At 46.0% G+C, this 25249-nt stretch overlaps 1 protein-coding gene across 2 annotated transcripts in view; it reads left to right on the plus strand.

The window, feature by feature from the left end:
* LOC123998003 (amyloid beta precursor like protein 1-like) overlaps positions 1-25009 on the plus strand; it is a 53717-nt gene extending 28708 nt beyond the window's left edge. The window contains exons 2-17 of one of the 2 annotated variants that reach the window (XM_046302805.1): positions 4916-5095; positions 8044-8173; positions 12504-12616; positions 15623-15813; positions 15893-16233; positions 17111-17238; positions 17764-17838; positions 17969-18127; positions 18540-18668; positions 18897-18996; positions 19312-19479; positions 19627-19650; positions 19757-19821; positions 20200-20265; positions 20420-20563; positions 21524-25009. In XM_046302805.1, the coding sequence (XP_046158761.1) occupies positions 4916-5095; positions 8044-8173; positions 12504-12616; positions 15623-15813; positions 15893-16233; positions 17111-17238; positions 17764-17838; positions 17969-18127; positions 18540-18668; positions 18897-18996; positions 19312-19479; positions 19627-19650; positions 19757-19821; positions 20200-20265; positions 20420-20563; positions 21524-21622 (2112 nt within the window). In that variant the 3' untranslated portion in view covers positions 21623-25009. Of the gene's footprint in view, positions 1-4915; positions 5096-8043; positions 8174-12503; positions 12617-15622; positions 15814-15892; positions 16234-17110; positions 17239-17763; positions 17839-17968; positions 18128-18539; positions 18669-18896; positions 18997-19311; positions 19480-19626; positions 19651-19756; positions 19822-20199; positions 20266-20419; positions 20564-21520 lie in introns of both variants that reach the window. The other variant, XM_046302804.1, reaches the window with a different exon arrangement.
* The last annotated feature ends 240 nt before the right edge of the window (positions 25010-25249 follow it).

Below are 25249 nucleotides of genomic sequence, written 5' to 3' on the forward strand. Positions count from 1 at the left end.
TCTCTCTCTCTCCAGCCTCTCTCTCTCTCCAGCCTCAGCCTCTCTCTCTCTCCAGCCTCAGCCTCTCTCTCTCTCTCTCTCCAGCCTCAGCCTCTCTCTCTCTCTCTCTCTCCAGCCTCTCTCTCTCTCTCCAGCCTCTCTCTCTCTCTCCAGCCTCAGCCTCTCTCTCTCTCCAGCCTCAGCCTCTCTCTCTCTCCAGCCTCAGCCTCTCTCTCTCCAGCCTCAGCCTCTCTCTCTCTCCAGCCTCAGCCTCTCTCTCTCCAGGCTCAGCCTCTCTCTCTCCAGGCTCAGCCTCTCTCTCTCCAGGCTCAGCCTCAGCCTCTCTCTCTCTCTCCAGGCTCAGCCTCAGTCTCTCTCTCTCTCTCCAGGCTCAGCCTCAGTCTCTCTCTCTCTCTCCAGGCTCAGCCTCAGTCTCTCTCTCTCTCTCCAGGCTCAGCCTCTCTCTCTCTCTCTCTCTCTCCAGGCTCAGCCTCTCTCTCTCTCTCTCTCTCTCCAGGCTCAGCCTCAGCCTCTCTCTCTCTCTCCAGGCTCAGCCTCAGCCTCTCTCTCTCTCTCCAGGCTCAGCCTCAGCCTCTCTCTCTCTCTCCAGGCTCAGCCTCAGCCTTAGCCTCTCTCTTTCTCCAGGCTCAGCCTCAGCCTCAGCCTCTCTCTCCAGGCTCAGCCTCAGCCTCAGCCTCTCTCTCCAGGCTCAGCCTCAGCCTCAGCCTCTCTCTCCAGGCTCAGCCTCTCTCTCTCTCTCTCTCTCCAGGCTCAGCCTCTCTCTCTCTCTCCAGGCTCAGCCTCAGTCTCAGCCTCTCCCTCGCTCTCTCCATGGAGGAGCTGGGTAATTGTTAACAGATTGGGAAGTGTTATTGTGAAGCAGTGTGGATCAGGACATCTCAGCCAGCCGACCAGACCAGTCGGTCAGCCAGCCGGCTGGCCAGGGGTGTCTGTCTGAGAGGCTCACGCCACTGTGGTCACAGCAGAGGTCTTAGTGGTCTTAAGCCTAATTGACTAAGAAATAGAATGAAAAGCCCCCGTCCTGGCAGACAGAGGAACCCAGGCTGGCTTTTCTACTGAGCAGAGAACAAAGACTATTAGAGAGATAATTAAAAGGAGTCAAAAACTGACAAAACATACTTTTTATGTGAGACTAATTATCAGTTCCATTTCCATTAGGACTCATTTTAAAAGTCTACTGAATATATAGAAAAATGAATTACACCTGGAAATGTGTTTGATCTAGCGGTCTATTCCTGCATCTTCTCAGTTGACTGCCTTGGTTAGATGGGGGCTACACTTGACTGATTTACCATTTAAACAGGATTAGTGACTGGCTGCCAGATTCCCCTAGTGTGCCAAGGCAAACGCCAAGACCACACCAGCACCTTTTCATTCAGGCTTTTGGTACTTCCTCCTAAAACTCATTTAGACCAATTAGCAGAGGGCATGCTGTCTTGTCTGACCAACCAATCACAGCCATATAGAATCCATCTCCTGACAGGGACTTAAACAGTTAGGATTTTGATGTTCAAAATGTTCCAGATAGAGGTGCATTGTATAGAATTGATGTGACATTATATTATGTGTAATAAACTGTCATGCCAGGTCTATGCAGTACATTTCTATCTGCAACCCACCAGATTGAACAGGCCCTGGGTGACTGTAGAACAGGCGTGCTAAACAATTGTCATAAGTAAATGACAGCGTGACGGCAGCCAGTTCCTGTTCACACGCATGTAACTGTACCGTTCCTTCTGTAAACAACAGTGTTAGTCAGCCTGTCTGATTCACTGACAACAGAGATACAAGGCTTCTTTAATGAGCCTGTGGGTGGGAGAGTTTGTCTCTCCTGGGTCTCTCTATTGAAATGGACTGATTTCATGCATTTATGAACAATTTCATGCATTAATGAACACACTGAGAGATACTGTACCTTTTTAGCATTGTTTAGGCAGTGTTTGTGATTAGTATTTGTTATCTCGGCAGGCCCATCTAATCTGGTGGGGAATCAGGGAGAGCTGGGATTGGCTGAGGTGCTGCGGAGCCTCCTCTCCACGCTGGAGGTCAGGCCATCTGGCTACAAATGGGCTCCTATTGATCGGAGGGAGCATGGCGATCCAGTTGCAGGCGTACATCATCGATTTTCTGTTGAAGTGCGGGGGTAGGGGGGTGAAGGCTGGAGCACAGCAGAGCTGTCAGGTCATCTTCTCGAATATCCAGAAGTATTTTTTATGGCGTTGACCTTCCCTGAGTCAAAGAGACATATCTATTTAACCACTACCTCAGCAGGCACAGTGGCTAGTCGCTGTGGGCTGTGTGTAGCTTAAGCAAGCGCTTTAATTCACACACACACACACTTTCCTTAACACGCATCAATAACGTGCTCCCAGAAAGCTGCCAGTTCAGCAGAAATCAACATCTCTAAGCACCACTCTTAATAATATGCAAACAGTTTCTATGTCCACTTACTGTATATGGGGAGTTGAGTCTAAAGTCACGTACAGTACCAGCAGTCACTCAGAGAGACTTTAATTAACAAAGTACAGAGCTAAGGTTATCACTGAACTCCAAATAAATTGGGTGTCTGCACCATTCTGGAGCTCCAAACCCACTTCCTCAAGGCCTCGCTCGGCCACGTCCATACAACTTTCATTATAATCCAATGAACTCATTATCATGGTTTCCATTCATATCTAATTTGGGGCTCTAATGCTCAGACTCCTCCGGTCCTATTATATTTATTGTATTTTTATTCATGGGTTTTGTATATATTTATTTCCGATATTATACATTTCAATTAGAACTTCAAACACTTTAGCAGCAGTATGCTGAGGCAGAGCTCCCCTTTGATCAGACGTCACTCGCCCTGCTTTCCTCTCTCTCTCTCTCCTCTCCTCCTTACCCCTGGGCATCTTGATGCTAATAGGCTGAGTGTTGCTCTTCTTGCCTGTCAGTCCATCTGTCTGTCTATGGAGATTAAAGCAGTCGGGCCAGTCACAAGACGGGTTGAATGGGTTCTGGGTTGCCACTTTCAGTGTGGATAGGGATATTGTTTGAACTTTCCGTCATATTCGTTTTTATAAGTGTCTCTTGGCTGTTAAGCCAGAAGAATGGCAAGACTGAGCTAAATGATTTGTTAGGTAGATGTTCAAGCATGTCTTTGAAATATTCCCCTACATTTTCTGCACCAAAGAGGACTATGTGCTATGTGCTATCTATACTGTACGTGTGAACACAACACCTGATCACTCCATCCCTCTATGTCCCTTTCTAAAATAATCCTAGTGAGGCATTGACGTCATAATACTCAGCTTGTGTTAGAAAACGAGCATGTTTGGTCTCTACGTCTGTGGAGATTATCTCCTGCAGTGGGTACATCATTGTGTGCCCCCCCCCCGACTCTCCTCCTTTCCTCTCCCTTCCTCTCCTACTCTCTCCCCTCCTCCCTCCCTCTCCTGTGTGTTAATGTACTTGAAGTGGCCCGGCGGTCAATGAGCTTGTATTAACACCTGACTGGGAGCGGTGGGGCTGGGGCCGGCTGGTGTTTGTTCCTCCACGGTGCCTCCCCTGGGCCCGACCCCCAGTATTAACACCTGACTGGGAGCAGTGGGGCTGGGGCCGGCTGGTGTTTGTTCCTCCACGGTGCCTCCCCTGGGCCCGACCCCCAGTATTAACACCTGACTGGGAGCAGTGGGGCTGGGGCCGGCTGGTGTTTGTTCCTCCACGGTGCCTCCCCTGGGCCCGACCCCAGTATTAACACCTGACTGGGAGCAGTGGGGCTGGGGCCGGCTGGTGTTTGTTCCTCCACGGTGCCTCCCCTGGGCCCGACCCCCAGTATTAACACCTGACTGGGAGCAGTGGGGCTGGGGCCGGCTGGTGTTTGTTCCTCCACGGTGCCTCCCCTGGGCCCGACCCCCAGGCTGCAGGCAGATGGAACAGATCCCATGATCAATAACAACATCGTAGCAGGCTGCTGAGGGTAGGAAGGAGGGAGGGGGAGAGGAAAAGAGAGAGAGATAAGGGAGAGAGACAGTAGGGGAGAGATGGAGAGAATAAAGGGGAGTGGTAGAAAGAAGATAAAAGAAGGGCAGATGGGAGCAGGCTTTACAGTATATAGTTGTACACTTCCTGTTTATCCACCCTATCTTTATATTCTCAACTCTTAACATTGCTAACAAAACCAGGGCCTAGTTTGTCAGTCGATAAGTCAGACTTTTCATCAGCTTTGGGTGTCACTCAACGCATCATCTGGTATAAAGATTTTCTGATCCTTGTTTCTGCCAATATTCTCTATCACTGTAGATACAGTGTGTGAGACTAAATGGTATCTGCATTAGCTTGAAAGTCCATCTCTTTCTATACAAATATGGCACACACAATGCATACAACGATGTATACACAGTCTCTCTCTCTCTCTCTCTGTCTCTCTGTCTCTCTGTCTCTCTGTGTCTCTGTGTCTCTGTGTCTCTGTGTCTCTGTGTCTCTGTGTCTCTGTGTCTCTGTGTCTCTGTGTCTCTGTCTCTGTCTCTCTCTCTGCAGCTAAGCCATTGTCTGTGTTGGGAGATAGATCAGAAAGACTATATCAGCTGGTACATTTAGACTAATCTAAGGTCCTGTCCTTCATTTTCAAACTCGATATTATCCCACCACTTTGTTTGTATTGACTGCTCTTCATCTCGCTCTCGCTCTGTTTCTCTCGCTCTCTCTCTCCCCAATGGTTTTATTGGCATGGGAAACGTGTTAACATTGCCAAAGCAAGTGAAGTAGATAATAAACAATAAAATGAACATTGCACTCACACTCTCTCTCTCAGGACAACCATAACAAAGTATTTATTTTCCTCCACCTTTCCGCCTTCTTTCCTCTCTACTTCCATCTATTACTCTTTCTATTTCTCAACTTGTCTTTTCTCTTTCCACCTCCCTCTCTCTAGGCCTTGGCCGTGGCTGAGGTGAATGGACCGGGGCCCCTGGTGGCCGAGCCACAGATTGCCATGTTCTGTGGGCGTCAGCTGCTGCACATGAACCCTGAGACTGGCCAATGGGAGCCTGACCCTCAGGGCCGCCAGGGATGCTTTACAGAGCCCAACCAGATCCTGTCCTACTGCCAAGAGGTAGGAGCCAACAACACTGCTATGGTTATCTGATCGACCTCATACTGCACTGTAATGCTCAGCTCATCGCCAATGCTGCTGCAATAGCATAGTAGAGAGCAGATACTTTAGATCGGTTTATGCATATAAAGATAGTGGTAGATTCAGTGCCTTCAGAAAGTATTCATACCCCTTGACTTATTCCACATTTTGTTGTGATACAGAATGATTTCAAAATAGATTTATTTTTATTTTTAATCTACACACAATAATGACAAAGTGAAAACAACATGTTTTTGCAAACGATTAAAAGCATACGCAGAGCAGCCACAACTATGCTTGAAAAGAGGGAGAGTGGTACTCAGTAATGTGTTGTGTTGGGTTTGCCCCAAACATATCCAGGACAAATATGGAATTGCTTTGCCATATTTTGTGCAGTTTTCCTTTAGTGCCTTGTTGCAAACAGGATGCATGTTTTCTGTACAGACTTCTTTCTTTTCACTCTGTCAATTAGGTTAATATTGTGGCATATGGTAACTGCAATGTTGTTGATCCATCCTCAGTTGTATCCCATCACAGCCATTAAACTCTGTAACTGTTTTAAAGTCACCATTGGCCTCATGATGGCCGCAGATTTTTACTCCTGAAGTTATTTAGGCTTGCAATAACAAAGGGGTTGAATACTTATTAACTCAAGGCATTTCAGTGTTTTAATTTTTTATTGATTTGTAAACATTTAAAAAATTCATACCACTTTGACATTATGGGGTGTTGTGTGTAGTAGGCCTGTGACAAAAAAACAATGTAAATACCTCACACAACATTACAAATAGGAGTAGTAGTAGTAACCAACCCTAATCTCCCCTAATCTCCCAATCTGTCTCACTTGGTATGTCTTGTTCTATCAAATCTATATATTTCCATATATATAGTGGAGTGATGGTGGTCAGGAGGAAATATTTGATATTTCCTGAATATTAATACTACCATCCATCGGTCTTCCTCCTGCCACATTTATCCCCCTAATTCCAGAAAGTCTCCTGCATGCCAAATTTAAGACACATCAATGGCGTACCAGGCCTAGCCACAGCCTTGGTTTGATTAGAGACTCGCTGCTCCACCTCTGAAACAAGAGCAAGGAGACAGTTTTTATAAAAGGACATCATGCGCCACCTGGTGGCTAAATGAAGCATGGCGGGTAAAGACAACAGCAGTCACACAGTTGAAATAGCTGTAATGTGATTACCCAGCTCATTATGCGTCTGTGATTGCTTTTCCACAAAAGCGTTTCTTTTTCCTCAACGTCTGTGGATCCGGCTCTCAGACAGCGTGCCAAATACATTTCTCAATCCATTAAACCTCATTATAGAGCTATGCTTATGCCATTGCCCTACATTTTAATTGAAAGTAGTCAGATGTGAAATTGGGGTTATTGAAATAATTGGAAGTGGGATTGTATAGGTCAACTTGTTTTCAGACTCGAATTTTCCATACAACTTTAGGAGTATATCAGTGTACGACCTGCATAGTCAGAAAATAGACCCTTAGTGCCAAAGTGTTTCAGACCGTTGCATGAGTCTCTCCTTTTTTACCTTTCTCCCTATTGATTGTGCTATCCTCTCTCCTCCTCTCTCCCTCATTCCTCCTCTCTCCCTCTCTCCTCCATTCCTCCTCTCTCCCTCTCTCCCTCTCCTCCTCTCCCATTCCTCCTCTCTCCTCCATTCCTCCTCTCTCCCTCTCCTCCTCTCCCATTCCTCATCTCTCCCTCTCCTCCTCTCCTATTCCTCTTCTCTCCCTCTCCTCCTCTCCCATTCCTCCTCCTCTCCCATTCCTCCTCTCTCCCTCTCCTCCTCTCCCATTCCTCCTCTCTCCCATTCCTCCTCTCTCCCATTCCTCCTCTCTCCCATTCCTCCTCTCCCTCTCTCCTCCTCTCTCCCTCTCTCCTCCTCTCTCCCTCTCTCCTCCTCTCCTCCTCTCCCATTCCTCCTCTCCTCCTCTCCCATTCCTCCTCTCCTCCTCTCCCATTCCTCCTCTCCTCCTCTCCCATTCCTCCTCTCCTCCTCTCCCATCTCCTCCTCTCCCATTCCTCCTCTCCTCCTCTCCCATTCCTCCTCTCCTCCTCTCCCATTCATCCTCTCTCCCTCTCCCTCTCCTCCTCTCTCCTCCATTCCTCCTCTCTCCTCCATTCCTCCTCTCTCCCTCTCCTCCTCTCTCCCTCTCCTCCTCTCTCCTCCATTCCTCCTCTCTCCTCCATTCCTCCTCTCTCCCTCTCCTCCTCTCTCCTCCATTCCTCCTCTCTCATTCCTCCTCTCCTCCTCTCCCATTCCTCCTCTCCTCCTCTCCCATTCCTCCTCTCCTCCTCTCCCATTCCTCCTCTCTCCCTCTCCTCCTCTCCCATTCCTCCTCTCTCCCTCTCTCCTCCATTCCTCCTCTCTCCCTCTCCCTCTCCTCCATTCCTCCTCTCTCCCTCTCCTCCTCTCTCCCTCTCCTCCTCTCCCATTCCTCCTCTCTCCCTCTCCTCCTCTCCCATTCCTCCTCTCCTCCTCTCCCATTCCTTCTCTCCTCCTCTCCCATTCCTCCTCTCTCCCTCTCCTCCTCTCCCATTCCTCCTCTCTCCCTCTCTCCTCCATTCCTCCTCTCCCTCTCCCTCTCCTCCTCTCTCCTCCATTCCTCCTCTCTCCCTCTCCTCCTCTCCCATTCCTCCTCTCTCCCTCTCCTCCTCCCCCTCTCCTCCTCTCTTACTCTTACCCTCTCCTCCTCTCTCCTTCTGTCTACTGTACGTCTCCTCTTCCCCTAAACCCTCCTTTTTCCCTCAATTTGTCTGACCCTGTTGTCTCTCTCCTCTCTCTTGTCCTAACTCCTCCCTGATGTCCTGTCTGTCCATATCGTCCGTCCATCCATCTTTCCCTCCCTATGTCTTTCTGTCTGTCTCTCCCACCGTCTGTCTGTCCGTCCATCTGTCCAACCAGATGTACCCAGCCCTACAGATCTCCCATGTGGAGGAGTCCTCCAGCCCCGTCACCATCCCAGCCTGGTGTAAGAAGGGCTGGGGCCACTGCCAGACACGCCCCTTCATCGTCATGCCCTACCGCTGCCAGGGTAAGAACCACATGTCTGCAATGTCTGCACCCTCATCATCATCATCATCATTCTAATCTTCAGCATATCCCTACACAAACATCACTCAAAACATTGCACAACTTCCCTATGATCACCCACCCCATATCGGAGGATAACTTTATTATATTAATAAGTAACATCATGTCATCATTATGTTTAATACAAAGCATGTCATTTCAGTTATATGGTTAAGTAGCGTTCAAATTCAGCCTTGGGGAAGTAATAATAGAAATGGACATAGTATGTCTAATAGTTCATATGAATGGATTCCATTGTCAAAGCTTTGTCAGCTGTACCAAAAGGCTTCACTCCTTCAAAATGGTGGAAAGGTCTTTCAGTCTGTGTTGAATTTTAACCCACTTGTCTCCACATATTTCCAAACATGCCACTATGCACATCTTATACCATTAATAACCCTAACACGTAATCCAAATTGCTTTAAAAAATACCAGTAATTGAAAGGTATGTAAAAAATAATTGTGACTGATGGGAACATAGTGCTCTGCCTATAATAACATTAACAGACATTTGCCCCAATATCTACTGTATATACCTCAGCTCATTTACCCACACACCCCATCCCTCTTACCCCCATGCCCTAACCCTAACACCCACGTGCCAATACCCTAATATTGATACAATCAAGTACTGATACACCCATATCCTAGCCCTGAATGATACACCCATATCCTAGCCCTGAATGATACACCCATATCCTAGCCCCGAATGATACACCCATATCCTAGCCCCAAATGCCCTATTTGTTACTCATAGACCCCAGATCCTTTGTCAGTACACCTCATCCCTGATACTTGCCGATCTCAGCCCTTTCACCCATTTTCCTTAGGCCTGTATTCCCCAAGTCACCAACAGTAACCTATATCCAGCTATTCGCTGCACACCCCAACCCTGTTATTAGCATATCTTAGTCCTGTGACCTCTGACCTGGATACGCTAATAATTGACTAGATAAACTCATAGTACAGTGGTATGTTGCCAGAAAGGATTTGAATGGCCAATAGACGTCCATCCAGACCCATTGTCTGTATGAGCCTTGTTTAACCCTACATTCTTAGAAAAAAGGGTTCCGAAAGGGTTCTTTGTTTAGCTGTCACCATAGGAAAACTCTTTTTGGTTCCAGGTATAATCCTTTTGGGTTCCATGTAGAACGCTCTGTGGTTCTACATGGAACCCAAAAGAGTTTTACCTGGAACCGAAATTGTTCTTTCAACCTGGAAGCAAAAAGGGTCATTCAAAAGGTTCTGCTATGGGGACAGCTAAAGAAACTTTTTAGGTTCTAGATAGCACCTTTTTGTCTAAGAGTGTACACCCCTTTCTTCAGATAAACAAGGGAAATCCATGTGCGTACTTGTATAAACAGGTCTACCCCAGTGCCCAAGCCTCAATATTAATACAAACCAGGTTTACACTCGTACTTCAGACCCAATATTCTTACAGATCAGGTGTACACCTGCACATCTAACCCAATTTACTTACAGATCAGGTGTACACCGGCACATCTAACCCAATAATCTTACAGATCAGGTGTACACCTGCACATCTAACCCAATTTACTTACAGATCAGGTGTACACCTGCACATCTAACCCAATTTACTTACAGATCAGGTGTACACCTGCACATCTAACCCAATTTACTTACAGATCAGGTGTACACCTGCACATCTAACCCAATTTACTTACAGATCAGGTGTACACCGGCACATCTAACCCAATATTCTTACAGATCAGGTGTACACCTGCACATCTAACCCAATTTACTTACAGATCAGGTGTACACCTGCACATCTAACCCAATTTACTTACAGATCAGGTGTACACCTGCACATCTAACCCAATATTCTTACAGATCAGGTGTACACCTGCACATCTAACCCAATTTACTTACAGATCAGGTGTACACCTGCACATCTAACCCAATTTACTTACAGATCAGGTGTACACCTGCACATCTAACCCAATTTACTTACAGATCAGGTGTACACCTGCACATCTAACCCAATATTCTTACAGATCAGGTGTACACCTGCACATCTAACCCAATATTCTTACAGAGCAGGTGTACACCTGCACATCTAACCCAATATTGATTCAAACATTTATAAAAAACAGGTCTACTGCTACATGTCAGCCCCAATTGTCATAAGAAATTAGGTGTATTTCTGCATTTCAGCCCCAATATTCATATAAACCAGATCTACACCTGTACTTCAGCTCCAATTTACATATCTGTAAAGTCTGCACCTGTGTTTGAAACCAATTAGTCAACTAAGCCAGGTCTAAATGTACCGAAGCCTGAATACTTATAAACTGTAAAACAGGTCTACCCCTGCACCTCATCTCCAGTACTCTTACAAACTAGGTCTACATCTTTGACTGAGTCCCAATACTAATATAAACCAGATCTACCCCTGCATACCGACATTGACAAGACAGCCTATAGAGAGGAGGTCAGAGACCTGGCTGTGTGGTGCCAGGACAACAATCTCTCCCTAAAAGTGATCAAGACAAAGGAGATGATTGTAGACTACAGGGAAAAGAGGACCGAGCACACCCCCATTCTCATCGACGGGGCTGTAGTGGAGCAGGTTGAGAGCATCAACTTCCTTGGTGTCCACATCACCAACAAACTAACATGGTTCAAGCACACCAAGACAGTCGTGAAGAAGGCTCGTCAAAACCTATTCCCCCTCAGGAGACTGAAAAGATTTGGCATCGGTCCTCAGATCCTCAAAAGGTTCTACAGCTGCACCATCGAGAGCATCCTGACTGGTTGCATTACTGCCTGGTATGGCAACTGCTCGGCCTCCGACCACAAGGCACTACAGAGGATAGTGCGAACAGCCCAGTACATCACTGGGTCCAAGCTTCCTGCCATCCAGGACCTCTACACCAGGCGGTGTCAGCGGAAGGCCCTAAAAATTGTCAAAGACTCCAGCCATCCTAGTCCTAAACTGGCAAGCGGTACCGGAGTGCCAAGTCTAGGTCCGAGAGGCTTCTAAACAGCTTCTATCCCCAAATCATAAGACTCCTGAACACCCAATCAAATGGCTTCCCAGAATATTTGCTTGCCGCCCCCTCTTTTACACCGCTGCTACTCTCTGTTATTATCTATGCATAGTCACTTTAATAACTCTACCTACATGTACATATTACCTCAACTAACCGGTGCCCCCGCACATTGACTCCCACTGTATATATATAGTCTCGCTATTGTTATTTTACTGCTGCTCTTTAATTCTTATCCATATTTTCTTAAACTGCACTGTCGGTTGGGGGCCTGTAAGTAAGCATTTCACTGTACTCGGCGCATGTGACTAATAACATTTGATTTGGTTTTGAATCATACTTGACACCTGAATAATGCATAATATATGGCTTATTTGTTAATAAATACAACTTTAACTTCTCTAGAGTCTGTAAAGTACAAAATCATTTCTTTCCACTATTGTGACCGATGTAATCAAATGACTAAAATGAAAATCTGAATTTAAGCATATTTCACATTGTTCTGTCCTTGACTGACTGACTGGCTGCCTGCAGCTATTGAAAGTAGAACTGCATGCAGCAGCACACCATGGTGTTCTGGATCAATCTCCACTCCCCACCTTGTCCTCAGCTCAAATAGTGCAGAGGCACTGTAATGTTGGCATTATCTTATAATACTGAACCTTTCTAGTTCAAGTCTCTCTCTGTCTCTCTGTCTCTCTCTCTCTCTCTCTCTCTCTCTCTCTCTCTCTCTCTCTCTCTCTCTCTCTCTCTCTCTCTCTGTCTCTGTCTCTCTCTCTCTCTCTCTGTCTCTGTCTGGCTCTCTCTCTGTCTCTGTCTCTGTCTCTCTCTCTCTGTCTCTCTCTCTCTGTCTCTCTCTCTGTCTCTCTCTCTCTCTCTCTGTCTCTGTCTGGCTCTCTCTCTCTCTCTCTGTCTCTGTCTGGCTCTCTCTCTCTCTCTCTGTCTCTGTCTCTCTCTCTCTCTCTCTGTCTCTGTCTGGCTCTCTCTCTCTCTCTCTCTCTCTCTCTCTCTCTCTCTCTGTCTCTCTCTCTCTCTCTGTCTCTGTCTCTCTCTCTCTCTCTCTCTCTCTCTGTCTCTGTCTCTCTCTCTCTCTCTCTCTCTCTCTCTCTCTCTCTCTCTCTCTCTCTCTCTGTCTCTGTCTCTCTCTCTCTCTCTCTCTCTCTCTCTCTCTCTCTCTCTCTCTCTCTCTCTCTGTCTCTCTGTCTCTCTGTCTCTCTGTCTCTCTGTCTCTCTCGCTCTCTCTCGCTCTCTCGCTCTCTCGCTCTCTCGCTCGCTCTGCAGTGGGTGAGTATGTGAGTGAAGCCCTGTTGGTTCCAGACCGATGCCGTTTCCTGCACCAGGAGCAGATGGATGTCTGTGAGAGCTACGTCTACTGGCACAACATAGCCAAGGAGGTGCGGGCGGAGCGACATTATATTAACTAAGATTATATTAGAGTTAATTAAATTATGCATAAATTATATTACATGTTCATTTTTCAATTCATTTCTTAAGTTTTAATTGGGTTTTAACACAACTAAGACTCTTTATAGAGAGTTAGCATAGACTCTACGACATTAAACTTTGACTTGGACTAATTGAGTCAATAACTAAACTGCAGTGTCGACTGCAGTAAAAGACTTTGGCTGGAAGCTAACTGTACCTAGCTGGGTGTAGTGTAACATACAGTACCATACTGTATCAGCAGAGAAAGTAGCTAGAGGAGTTTAATATAGGCCGGGGAGGTGAGGTGGTTTAATATAGGCCGGGGAGGTGAGGTGGTTTAATATAGGCCGGGGAGGTGAGGTGGTTTAATATAGGCCGGGGAGGTGAGGTGGTTTAATATAGGCCGGGGAGGTGAGGTGGTTTAATATAGGCCGGGGAGGTGAGGTGGTTTAATATAGGCCGGGGAGGTGAGGTGGTTTAATATAGGCCGGGGAGGTGAGGTGGTTTAATATAGGCCGGGGAGGTGAGGTGGTTTAATATAGGCCGGGGAGGTGAGGTAGTTTATTATAGGCAGGGGAGCTGGTTTATTATAGGCCGGGGAGCTGGTTTATTATAGGCCGGGGAGCTAGTTTATTATAGGCCGGGGAGGTGAGGTAGTTTATTATAGGCAGGGGAGCTGGTTTATTATAGGCCGGGGGGTGAGGAAGTTTATTATAGGCCGGGGAGGTGAGCTAGTTTATTATAGGCCGGGGAGGTGAGCTAGTTTATTATAGGCCGGGGGGTGAGGAAGTTTATTATAGGCCGGGGAGGTGAGCTAGTTTATTATAGGCCGGGGAGGTGAGCTAGTTTATTATAGGCCGGGGAGGTGAGGTAGTTTATTATAGGCCGGGGAGGTGAGGTAGTTTATTATAGGCCGGGGAGGTGAGGTAGTTTATTATAGGCCGGGGAGGTGAGGTAGTTTATTATAGGCCGGGGAGGTGAGGTAGTTTATTATAGGCCGGGAGGTGAGGTAGTTTATTATAGGCCGGGAGGTGAGGTAGTTTATTATAGGCCGGGGAGGTGAGCTAGTTTATTATAGGCCGGGAGGTGAGCTAGTTTATTATAGGCCGGGAGGTGAGGTAGTTTATTATAGGCCGGGGAGGTGAGGTAGTTTATTATAGGCCGGGGAGGTGAGGTAGTTTATTATAGGCCGGGGAGGTGAGCTAGTTTATTATAGGCCGGGGAGGTGAGCTAGTTTATTATAGGCCGGGAGGTGAGCTAGTTTATTATAGGCCGGGGAGGTGAGCTAGTTTATTATAGGCCGGGGAGGTGAGGTAGTTTATTATAGGCCGGGGGGTGAGGAAGTTTATTATAGGCCGGGGAGTTGAGGCACTTTATTATAGGCAGGGGAGCTGGTTTATTATAGGCAGGGGAGCTGGTTTATTATAGGCCGGGGAGCTGGTTTATTATAGGCAGGGGAGTTGGTTTATTATAGGCAGGGGAGTTGGTTTATTATAGGCAGGGGAGCTGGTTTATTATAGGCAGGGGAGCTGGTTTATTATAGGCAGGGGAGCTGGTTTATTATAGGCAGGGGAGCTGGTTTATTATAGGCAGGGGAGCTGGTTTATTATAGGCAGGGGAGCTGGTTTATTATAGGCAGGGGAGCTGGTTTATTATAGGCAGGGGAGCTGGTTTATTATAGGCAGGGGAGCTGGTTTATTATAGGCAGGGGAGCTGGTTTATTATAGGCAGGGGAGTTGGTTTATTATAGGCAGGGGAGTTGGTTTATTATAGGCAGGGGAGTTGGTTTATTATAGGCAGGGGAGCTGGTTTATTATAGGCAGGGGAGTTGGTTTATTATAGGCACGGGAGCTGGTTTATTATAGGCAGGGGAGTTGGTTTATTATAGGCAGGGGAGTTGGTTTATTATAGGCAGGGGAGCTGGTTTATTATAGGCAGGGGAGTTGGTTTATTATAGGCCGGGGAGCTGGTTTATTATAGGCAGGGGAGGTGAGCTAGTTTATTATAGGCCGGGGAGGTGAGGTAGTTTATTATAGGCCGGGGGTGAGGAAGTTTATTATAGGCCTGGGGGGTGAGGCAGTTTATTATAGGCCTGGGCTGGGGGGTGAGGCGGTTTATTATAGGCCTGGGCTGGGGGTGAGGCGGTTTATTATAGGCCTGGGGGTGAGGCGGTTTATTATAGGCCTGGGGGTGAGGTAGTTTATTATAGGCCGGGGGTGAGGAAGTTTATTATAGGCCTGGGGGTGAGGCAGTTTATTATAGGCCTGGGCTGGGGGTGAGGCGGTTTATTATAGGCCTGGGCTGGGGGGTGAGGCGGTTTATTATAGGCCTGGGGGTGAGGGGTTTATTATAGGCCTGGGGGTGAGGCGGTTTATTATAGGCCTGGGGGTGAGGAGGTTTATTATAGGCCTGGGGGTGAGGCGGTTTATTATAGGCCTGGGGGTGAGGCGGTTTATTATAGGCCTGGGGGTGAGGAGGTTTATTATAGGCCTGGGGGTGAGGCGGTTTATTATAGGCCTGGGGGTGAGGAAGTTTATTATAGGCCTGGGGGTGAGGCGGTTTATTATAGGCCTGGGGGTGAGGCGGTTTATTATAGGCCTGGGGGTGAGGCGGTTTATTATAGGCCTGGCCTGGGGGTGAGGCGGTTTATTATAGGCCTGGCCTGGGGGGTGAGGCGGTTTATTATAGGCCTGGGGGGTGAGGCGGTTTATCATAGGCCGGGGAGGTGAAGTGGTTTATTATAGGCCGGGAGGTGAGGCGGTTTATTATATGCAAGAGAGGCGAGGCGGTTTATTAGAGGCCGGGGAGGTGAAGTAGTTTATTATAGGTCGGGGGGGTGAGGTGGTTTATTAGAGGCCGGGGAGGTGAAGTGGTTTATTAGAGGCCAAGGAGGCCGATCTCTAGTTCACCTTGGTCTTTTCCAACTTGATTCATGTTTTAACATATTTTTCTCATCCTCTCTCTTTCGGTTTCAGGCCTGCACAGCAGACAGTCTGGAGCTGCATAGTTATGGGATGCTGTTGCCGTGCAGTGACCGTTTCCGTGGGGTGGAGTATGTGTGCTGCCCGGGGAGGGGCGGGTCCAGTGGCAGGGGGGAGACCGAGGGAGGGGATGTTCTCCCAGCAGGACCCCAGGCCCTCACCCCTCAGGTCAAAGTCAACACAGGGTGAGTCCCATTACCCCTTCTCTCTTTGGTGATGATAATGATGATGATCGTAATGTTTGACCTTGTACCCCATTCCCAGTGTCAAAGTGACAACACCCACCACAAGCCCCTCTCCTGACACTGATGTGGACGCGGCAGACATGGAGGAGGAAGATGATGAGATGGTGGAAGAGGATGAGCAGGTGGTGGAGGAGGAGGAGGCAGTAGAAGATGAGGAGGAGGAGGAGGATGAAGAGGAGGAGGAGGAACAGCAGCAGGAGGTTGAAGAAGCAGCAGCAGTGAAGGAGGAGTATGAGTACTCCATTGACTCTGGCCCCTACCAGGCTTCTGACTACACAGACTCCTTCTACTATGAGAAAGGCCAGGGTCAGACTGGTCGCAACCCCTCCACATCCCCACCCCAGACCAGGGGAGACAGCCGTGAGTAACCCTCTACCTTCTATCACACAGTTACATCTTTGCCCTGTCCAGAAACAATCTTTAGCCCCTACTTACCACCTCTCAACTAGATCTGAGAGTATTTAATGGGCATAAGCTTTATAGGAAGTGGAGTATTAAGTAGTGTCAAGGGTTCTGTGTCTAGTCTGGATCTTTCTCTCTAAAGGCCAGTCTCCGTAGGGGAATAGTCTGTAGTTTCTACCCTTAGAGTGGTTAACAGGGCAGTAAAAAATTGGGTAAATGCTGACATCACCCTCCCATCTCCCACTTACTCTTACTTACTGGGGAATGAACTGTAGTGCCCAGTTAGCATCTCCAATACTTTATCTCACACACTCTATCTCTCTGTAATAGACTAAGGATGATTACACACACACGCATGCATGCAAGGGCACACACACACACACACACACACACACACACACACACACACACACACACACACACACACACACACACACACACACACACACACACACACACACACACACACACACACACACACACACACACACACACACACACACACACACACACACACTCACCATGCCTATCTGTCTGGCTGGATATAGGAGTTAGATAGGAGTGGCTGGCTGATGTATTTACAGCACTACTCGTCTCCAACTCAATAATGCTGACCACTCACCCTACTATCTGGATCAATGGCTCTCTGTCTCTCTGGGTAATGGCAGTGATTAGGATATCTTTCTGTCTCCCTCAACCTTCCCCTGTCTTTCATTCTGCTGCACTGCCTGTACCTCCATCTCTCTCTCTTCTCTCCTCTGTTTTGCATCCTTTATTCTCTCTCCCTCTCGTTCCCCTCCTCTCCTTATCCCCCGCTCCTCCTTCTCCTCTGTAGTACCCACCCCTCACCCCACAGATGGCGTGGATGTTTACTTCGAGATGCCAGGGGACGACAGCGAACACGCCAACTTCCTGCGTGCCAAGATGGACCTGGAGGAGCGGCGAATGAAACGCATCAATGAGGTAAGGTGGACAGGGAGGCGGGTTTGGACAGGCAATGAACCAATAAGAAGAGGCCCGGCCTGCTGTGCTGTTTCCATATCTGTGATCTCCTACAGAACCCACTGTTGACAGACTGGGGCAAATTGCTCTGGGACCTGAAGTGAGGTTTTAATGCAATATTAATATATTGGGAGAATCTCAATTGAATACTCTTTATGTCCTCTTTCCTCAACTCCTTCTCAAAACCCATTGGAGGAGAAGGTCAGAGGGCGGGACCGCTGGCTTTCTCATCCAATGGGTTTTGAGAAGGTTGCGAGGAGAGAGGATGCGAGGAGTATGCAATTGAGATTGTCCCACTGTTTACTTCTAGTAAACCAAGCCAAGTGGTTACCCAAGAACAGACAGACTTTTTTAGTAGCTGCAGTTTGAGGCAGATATGGAGCATTTTAAATATCAGAATGGTCCTCAGTGGATTCCTGTCTGAGGAAATTAGTACTTGGCTCTGAGTGTGTTTGTGAATGACGTTAACGCACGTTGCCTTTTCAGATCATGAAGGAATGGGCTGAGGCTGACAACCAGTCCAAGAACCTGCCCAAGTCTGACCGCCAGGCCCTTAATGAGGTAAGAAGATGGAATAGGAAGAGGAGGGGATGGAAGAAAGGAGAAGAGGATTAAAGAAGGGAGAAAATATGGGAGATGGACACTCATACACCTATTAACACAACAATGATCCCCTCTCCTCTCCCCCCAGCATTTCCAGTCTGTGTTGCAGACTCTGGAGGAGCAGGTGGCAGGGGAGAGACAGAGGCTGGTGGAGACCCATCTGGCCCGCGTGGTAGCCACCCTCAACAACAACCGCAGACTGGCCTTGGAGAGCTACCTGACCGCTGTGCAGGCCGAGCCCCCTCAGGTCCGCAGGGATATCTACATTTTGTTAGGCAGAGAGCATGACTGTACAGATCTGCACCGCTGCTGGGTTTTTCACACAACAATTTCCTGTGTGTATCAAGAATGGTCCACCACCCAAAGGACATCCAGACAACTTGACACAACTGTGGGAAGCATTGGAGTCAACATGGGGCAGCATCCCTGTGGAATGCTTTCGACACCTTGTAGAGTCCATGCCCTGACGAATTGAGTCTGTTCTGAGGGCAAAGGGAGGGGTGCAACTCAATATTAGAAAGGTGTTCTTTATGTTTGGTATACTCAGTGTATATTTGTTAGGCAGAGAGTATGAGTGGACTGTAGTGTATTGATCATTTCTTCCACACCTTCTCCACCCACTCCATTCTCTGACTATAATATCCCTCTCCTCTCAACAGCCGGAGCAGGTGCTGCAGTCTCTGAAGCGATACATGGCAGCAGAGCAGAAGGACCGCAGACACACTCTGAGACACTACCAGCACATTGAGGCCGTCGACCCCCAGAAAGCTGAGCAGATGAAGTTCCAGGTGTGAAATGAAAATATACCGGAATATACTAGGATGAGAAGATACTGTACCTCTTCCTTAAGCAGTGATGCTGCTTCTTGAAAAACGGAACTCATACAATAACTCTTAAAGGGGCAATCAGCAGTTGAAACAATAAAAAAAGTGTATCCCCGCGCCCGTTTCGGTAAAAAGCTGAGGGAGCTTTGACTTGTAATGAACCTAACCAGCATTGATCTCTTGGGGTTGCAGGTCTACACCCACCTCCATGTGATTGAGGAGAGGATGAACCAGAGCTTGGCATTACTCTACAAGGTCCCTGCCTTGGCTGAGGAGCTGCACGATGATATCCGTATGCTACACTCCTCTCTACACTCCTGTTAGCCATGTAGACCAGGATGTGGGGTTACTGCCCCTGTCCTTATATTCATGTTTTAGTTCCTTCATAAGACATTTAGAAAGAGATAAGCAAGCATTTATCATGATGGCTTTTGTAAGACATTGCATGTTCCAAGTTCACATGATCTATTAGTAGGTTGTTATTATCTTGACATTTCTCTATGGAACTCTCATTCAGAAAAGAAAAAAAAGGCCGTAAATACATGATACTTTACTGTATATCAAGCTTTCCTGTTTTTAAAACCTACTTGTTTCTCCCTCCCTGTAGAGGAGCTGGTGAAGGCGGAGCGAGGAGATATCAGTGAGCTCATGACCACTTCCTTCTCTGAGACGCGCACCACCGAGGAGCTGCTTCCTGCCGAGAGTGAGGAGGAAAAGGATGACGAGGAGGAGGAGGAGAGAGCCTTCCAGAACAGGCCCTACCCACCTCGCATCGGTACGGGGACACACACACACACACTCATGAATGCATGCATACACACAAAATGTCTCCTCTTCAAATAGTTCAGGAATTAATTAATTTATTTGAATACAAGCAGTAGGTTAACATTTTATTTATCTCTATTGTTTCTGTCCTGTCAAGACCCACAGTCCAACACTAAGAAAGGTGAGTTAAAGGGAAGGGACATGAAATCTGATATTTGTCTGCCAAAATGTAATTTTCAAAGACAGAAATGTTGAAGTTGATCTGTGTTTTCTGCCTCTGCACTCAGCCTCTACAGATGAGTATGACTATGCCACATCTGAGAGAAGCCCCACATATGAATATGAGGAGAAAGTAAGAATTTATTTTTATTACAAACATACATACACATCACTTTACGGACATGGTATCCTTCTTGCACTTGTGTTTACAACACTGCCAAGAGTTACCCTGACACATTATCTCAATCATCTCATCTCTCCTTCTCTCCCTCCATCCCAACCCACTTTGTATCTCACCTCCTCAAGTGTATATGGAAAAATAGCTTGTGTCGCACTGCAGCCTCCACGTGATCAACTGCTACATTTTTACTCACTTACTATAACATCCTCCCACAGCAGGAAGTCAACTCCTATAGAGATATAGTTAATGTGTTCTATTTAATTCTGTGGTACTTCCTCTGTAATGACCTATTAAATTACCCCCTCTCTCACTTTTGCTCTCACTCTCTAGATTAACACCTCTCTAGAGCTCAAGCAGGTGGTCTTCAAGTCTCCTGAGATCCAGACCGATGAACTGGTGAGTCTGCTACCTAGATAAGTGTCTGGATGGGCTGGGCGGAACCGTCCCCTCTTGTGGTATTGTAAGTCATTCCCATGATGATATCAACATCTAATTTCTCCATCTTCCCCTCTTTGTGCCTTCTCTTCCCCTTTTCTGTTTCTGTCCTTAGCAACCAGACGCCCTGGAGACGTTCAACCGCGGGGCCATGGTGGGGTTGCTGGTGGTTGCCGTGGCCATCGCCATGGTGATGGTGATCAGTCTGTTGCTGGTGCGCAGGAAGCCGTATGGCACCATCAGCCACGGCATCGTGGAGGTAGGAGGCAGGGAATCAGTTAGAACAAACACCTGCTCACTTTGATATTTCCAAAACTTGTAATCTGGAACAACTTGTTCCGATTGGTGTTTTTAAATCACTGATGAAGGATTTTGAGGCTGATTCCTTGACCTGTCAATGTTTTTAATTAGCTGTTTTATGATGTTATACTCTTGTGAATTCTATGGTTTTTATGAGATTACTTGTAGTTTTTCATGTTGTCTGTCTGTAATTGTGTAATGACTTGGTGCTGCCTATCTTGGCCAGGACACTCTTGAAAAAGAGATTTCAAATTTCAATGAGCCCTTCCTGGTTCAATCAAGTAAATCACAGTCCAGTAGACCTCTTTATTATCATCCCTTCCAGTTCCATTACTCACACAAATTGTTGATTCGTTGATTGTTTGTACAGCTTCTAGCTGTATGCAAAATAAAACTAAACACAATCAATAAATCAAATGTATTTTATGAAGCCATTTTTACTTCAGCAGTTGTCACAGTGCTTTACAGATGCCTTGCCTAAAACCCCAGAGCGAAAGCAATGCAGCTGTAGAAGCACAGAGGCTAGGAAAAACTCCCTAAAAAGCAGGAACCTAGGAAGAAACCTAGAGAGGAATCAGGCTCTGAGAGGTGGTCAGCCCTCTTCTGGCTGTACCGGGTGGAGATGCAGGTGGCCATTAAGGCCAGATAATTTTGGAAGAAGTTCAAACTTTCATAAATGACAAGCAAGGTCAAATCATAATCATGGTGGCAATAGAGGACGCAGCAGAGCAATACCTCAGGAGTAAATGTCAGTTGGCTTTTCATAGGCAGGTATTCCCTGCAGCGGAAGGTAGGAGAGGCACTTTATGCTTATAGCACATTAGTGTCCCCCTCCTTCCTGCTGATAGCACTTCCTTATACCGTAGCATTAACTTGTACTGTATCAGTATAACCTTTGACCCGCCATGTCTCACAGCAGGTTGACCCCATGCTGACCCCAGAGGAGCGCCAACTAAACAAGATGCAGAACCACGGCTACGAAAACCCCACCTACAAATTCTTTGAGCAAATGAACTGAGGCGATGGGTGTGGCCTCCCGGTCATGCCCAATCACACGAGGCGCTCCCTTTCCTTGTTCCCCTCCTAGAGGTGGTCCCAGTCACACCGCCTATGATGTATTAAGATGTATCATTACGACCAACACTTTAATGTAACTTGACAAGCAAATAGGGCGGTATACGCCCCAAACCTCTGACCAACCATGTCCCCACATCAGTTTTGGAATGTAAACCAGTAACAGAGATGTATTACCAGCTGATCCATCCTCTTACTCTTCTGGTCTAGAATAAAGGGGTGGACATTAATGCCACAGTGTAACAATCATCTCCTTTGGAGAGATTCACTTCTGTCTGCTTGGATAGGAATGCCATTGGAATGGCTTGAGTTGACCCCCTTATTCTTAATCAAATTGGATTGATATTTGTCAGAAACTGACTGACTCAATGTTGAACACTGCATTTTGCTTTGTTGTGTGTGTCATCTGTTTATTCTTTGTTTTTGTGTTACAGCTCTGATTCATTATATTCCACTTCAGATAAATGGTGGAAAATGTGAACAAACAATATAGTCTGATTATAGTATAACTGATTTAAATCTCCATACAAACTGGTTCTCTATCTAAAGCTACAATGACTCTGACGTGATGACCACCAAGCCAACCCCACCTCCATGAGTCAATGTAGGACATCTTCTTTCAAAGCCAGGCACAGTTGTAAAGGTTAAGCAGAGATGAGGAGGTTGGGAACGTGAGGTATTGAAGCTTGATTAACTTAGTTGTTCCTTACACCCACATATATTATCAATCCATGGTAATATGGGTTGGTGATCTTTTGATATTAAGCCCAATCTCATCTCCTTCAGTCTGTGGCATCTGACACAACTGGCACCCAGAGCCTGTTCTATGCGGATGTGAACTATAGAATTGAACTAATGTACCAAATGTTCCGTTAAGTGAATGACTGCTACCTAAAAAATGGTAACAAAGTAATGAGAAGTCTATTGTTTTAATGAAAGCATGCAGATTTGGTGTTTGATGCTACCGTCTTTGTGTTCCTGGTCTTTGCTTTTGATCAAATGGAAATGTGACAGATTAAAATAGACAGTGTAAATATCTTTAGAAAAAAAAAACATCTTCAAAATAGACATTTCTAGAATGATTTTGCATCAGTGTAATGGAATAAAAAATAAAAAAAGAATACCTTGTGCTGTTCAGAGCGAGAACATTTTCCTAACATGGCTGATTGAAAACGGACTGTTGTAAAAAACCAGCACAAGACGATACAGTTAACTTCTGACTGAATGTATTTTAGGTAGACGTTGAGACTCCATTTCTTCTTCGGTAGGGCATCACTCCCCTAGTAGAACCCCAAGGACTAACCGGTAATCAGTAGACAAGCTACATATCCAATACCTTCCTCATCATCTCACTGTAGTTTATTAACAATGGATGTCTCTTTTCACTATTTGCAGGTCTGAATGAGAACAGTGGGATGTCATTCATTATTTTGGTGCAATGGACTTTAGCATTAGGGAACATAGTGATGTTGGCAACATGGTGGTATTGGGTAACAGTTGCATGTAAAGGAGGTATGCCGAGGACTGGACTATTGCTCAGATTGGGTGGGACCACAATATTTGCTCGAGCACACCTTAGTGAGTTATCTTCAGTTTATTGCTTCAAATTCAAGTTGAATCTTTATTAGGGACATAGCCGGTTTCAGGCAGGATGAACATACAATACAGAACATATAGACGCTGTATAAACACCAGTTGAATGTTAGTCTACTAGGGAGAAGTGTTGCGTCTCACTGAAGTATCTGTCACCGTTATTATGATCAATATCATTCACTGTATATAGATAAGAAGGGATTGTCCACTTTTCAATGGCTGATTGTTGCCTCTTGGATGGGTTTTATGTTGAATTTATTTTCCACTACATGATTTTGGCACCAGAGAGAGTTCTCTGTGTTGGATGGTCACATACACAGTAGGAGGTTTCTTCGTAATCTACAGTGTCAAATCCAACTACTGTTGGCCTACTGTACTACAGAGGATCCTAACCAAAACCAATCATCCTTCACTACTCTCAGAATTCTGAAAATAGCACTTTGTAAAACACCACCACTCCTGACACATCCTTAGAGGTTCATAGTTTATTTATAACTCATGGCTAGGTTGTTCTGCTGTGTACTCCATGAAACCACTGGCGACACGAGGGAGTCAATTATTGATCACATCAGAGGAGAGATGTGGCTGACTCACCTTCATCAGCTCAAACCGTTCTGTTTCTTTATTCAAACACTGCTTTGAATATGGGGAAGAGGAGTTCAAATGCTTGAACTAAATTTGAATTTTCCATGTATTGCTTTTGGATTGTAGGAATCACAGGTTGTGGTTACTGCATCAAGATCATTAGATAGCTGAGATAGGCTTTGTATAATTTGTACAGGTCCGTTTAGTGAATGAAAACATGGTACGTTCACAGTTTAAGTCAGTTGAACCTTGTATCGATACTACTGAAACCATAGAAGAGAATAAGCTTGCCTGTGTTTCCCCAAAGATTCAAGGTTTTCCTACCAGCATTTAGCAGATGTAGAATGGTGTATACTGTAGTGACTGAACACCTATTTGTATGTCCTCTCTTGATTAAGATACTTCTATGTTGGCCTTTCTCCCCACCAGAGAAAATATAAACAATTATATGGAGAGTTTAAATGCTGCATTATTGCCTTTTACAATGCTGTGTTTTGGATGTAATTATGTATTTTTTATTTGAGTAATTATCAATTGGATTGAGGGTCATGTTTTCTCACTGTATGAAAAATGTAGTAGCTTGTTTAAGGCACCGTAAAGAGGTTAAATGTCTAACCTGCATTTCAGATACAGTAGACCTACACTGTCTAAGTGCATTGTTGGGCCAGTAACCGAAAGGTTGCTGGATCGAATCCCCGAGCTGACAAGGTTCAAATCTGTCATTCTGCCCCTGAAAAATGCATTTAACCCACTGTTCCCTGGTAGGCCGTCATTGTAAATAAGAATTTGTTCTTAACTGACTTGCCTAGTTAAATAAATGTTCAATTTAAAAATAAAAAAGTCTAAATTGTCCATGGTGTGGCGCCAAGCACAACTGAACAAAATATTGCTCTATGTCAGACAGATACTGACTGTATATAATGTGAACTCCCACCGTTTTGACTATACTCTGATTGGAATGAGGGAGCTGATCTTCAAATCCATTCAGAACTTGACCAAAGACATACTCTGCTCTAGAAGAGGTCAGACAACTGACTAATTTGGCCAATTGTCCTGAGCTATGTAGAATGTAATTCATGTGCAAGAAATCTGAGCAATGGAGATCTGATTAAGCTAATTAAAACTGTAATAAAATTACAACTGACCCACAAAACACTGTTTCTTGAATCACTGTTCTTCCCCTCTGACTACAGGATGGGATAGTTGTCTTGATTTTATAATACCAGCCAGGGGTCACCAAGAGAGACGCATGTGTTCTGTCACAGCTATGACCAGAGAGATAGTCTATGGTTCTAATAACACATTAATAAACACACCACCCACAGGAAAGTGGAGTGTTGTAAAGTATGGCTTTTATTGTGGTGGGATATAGCCTATTTTATTATCTAGTTTG

The sequence above is a fragment of the Oncorhynchus gorbuscha genome, linkage group LG15, assembly GCF_021184085.1.
Source record: "Oncorhynchus gorbuscha isolate QuinsamMale2020 ecotype Even-year linkage group LG15, OgorEven_v1.0, whole genome shotgun sequence".
Lineage (NCBI taxonomy): Eukaryota > Metazoa > Chordata > Actinopteri > Salmoniformes > Salmonidae > Oncorhynchus > Oncorhynchus gorbuscha.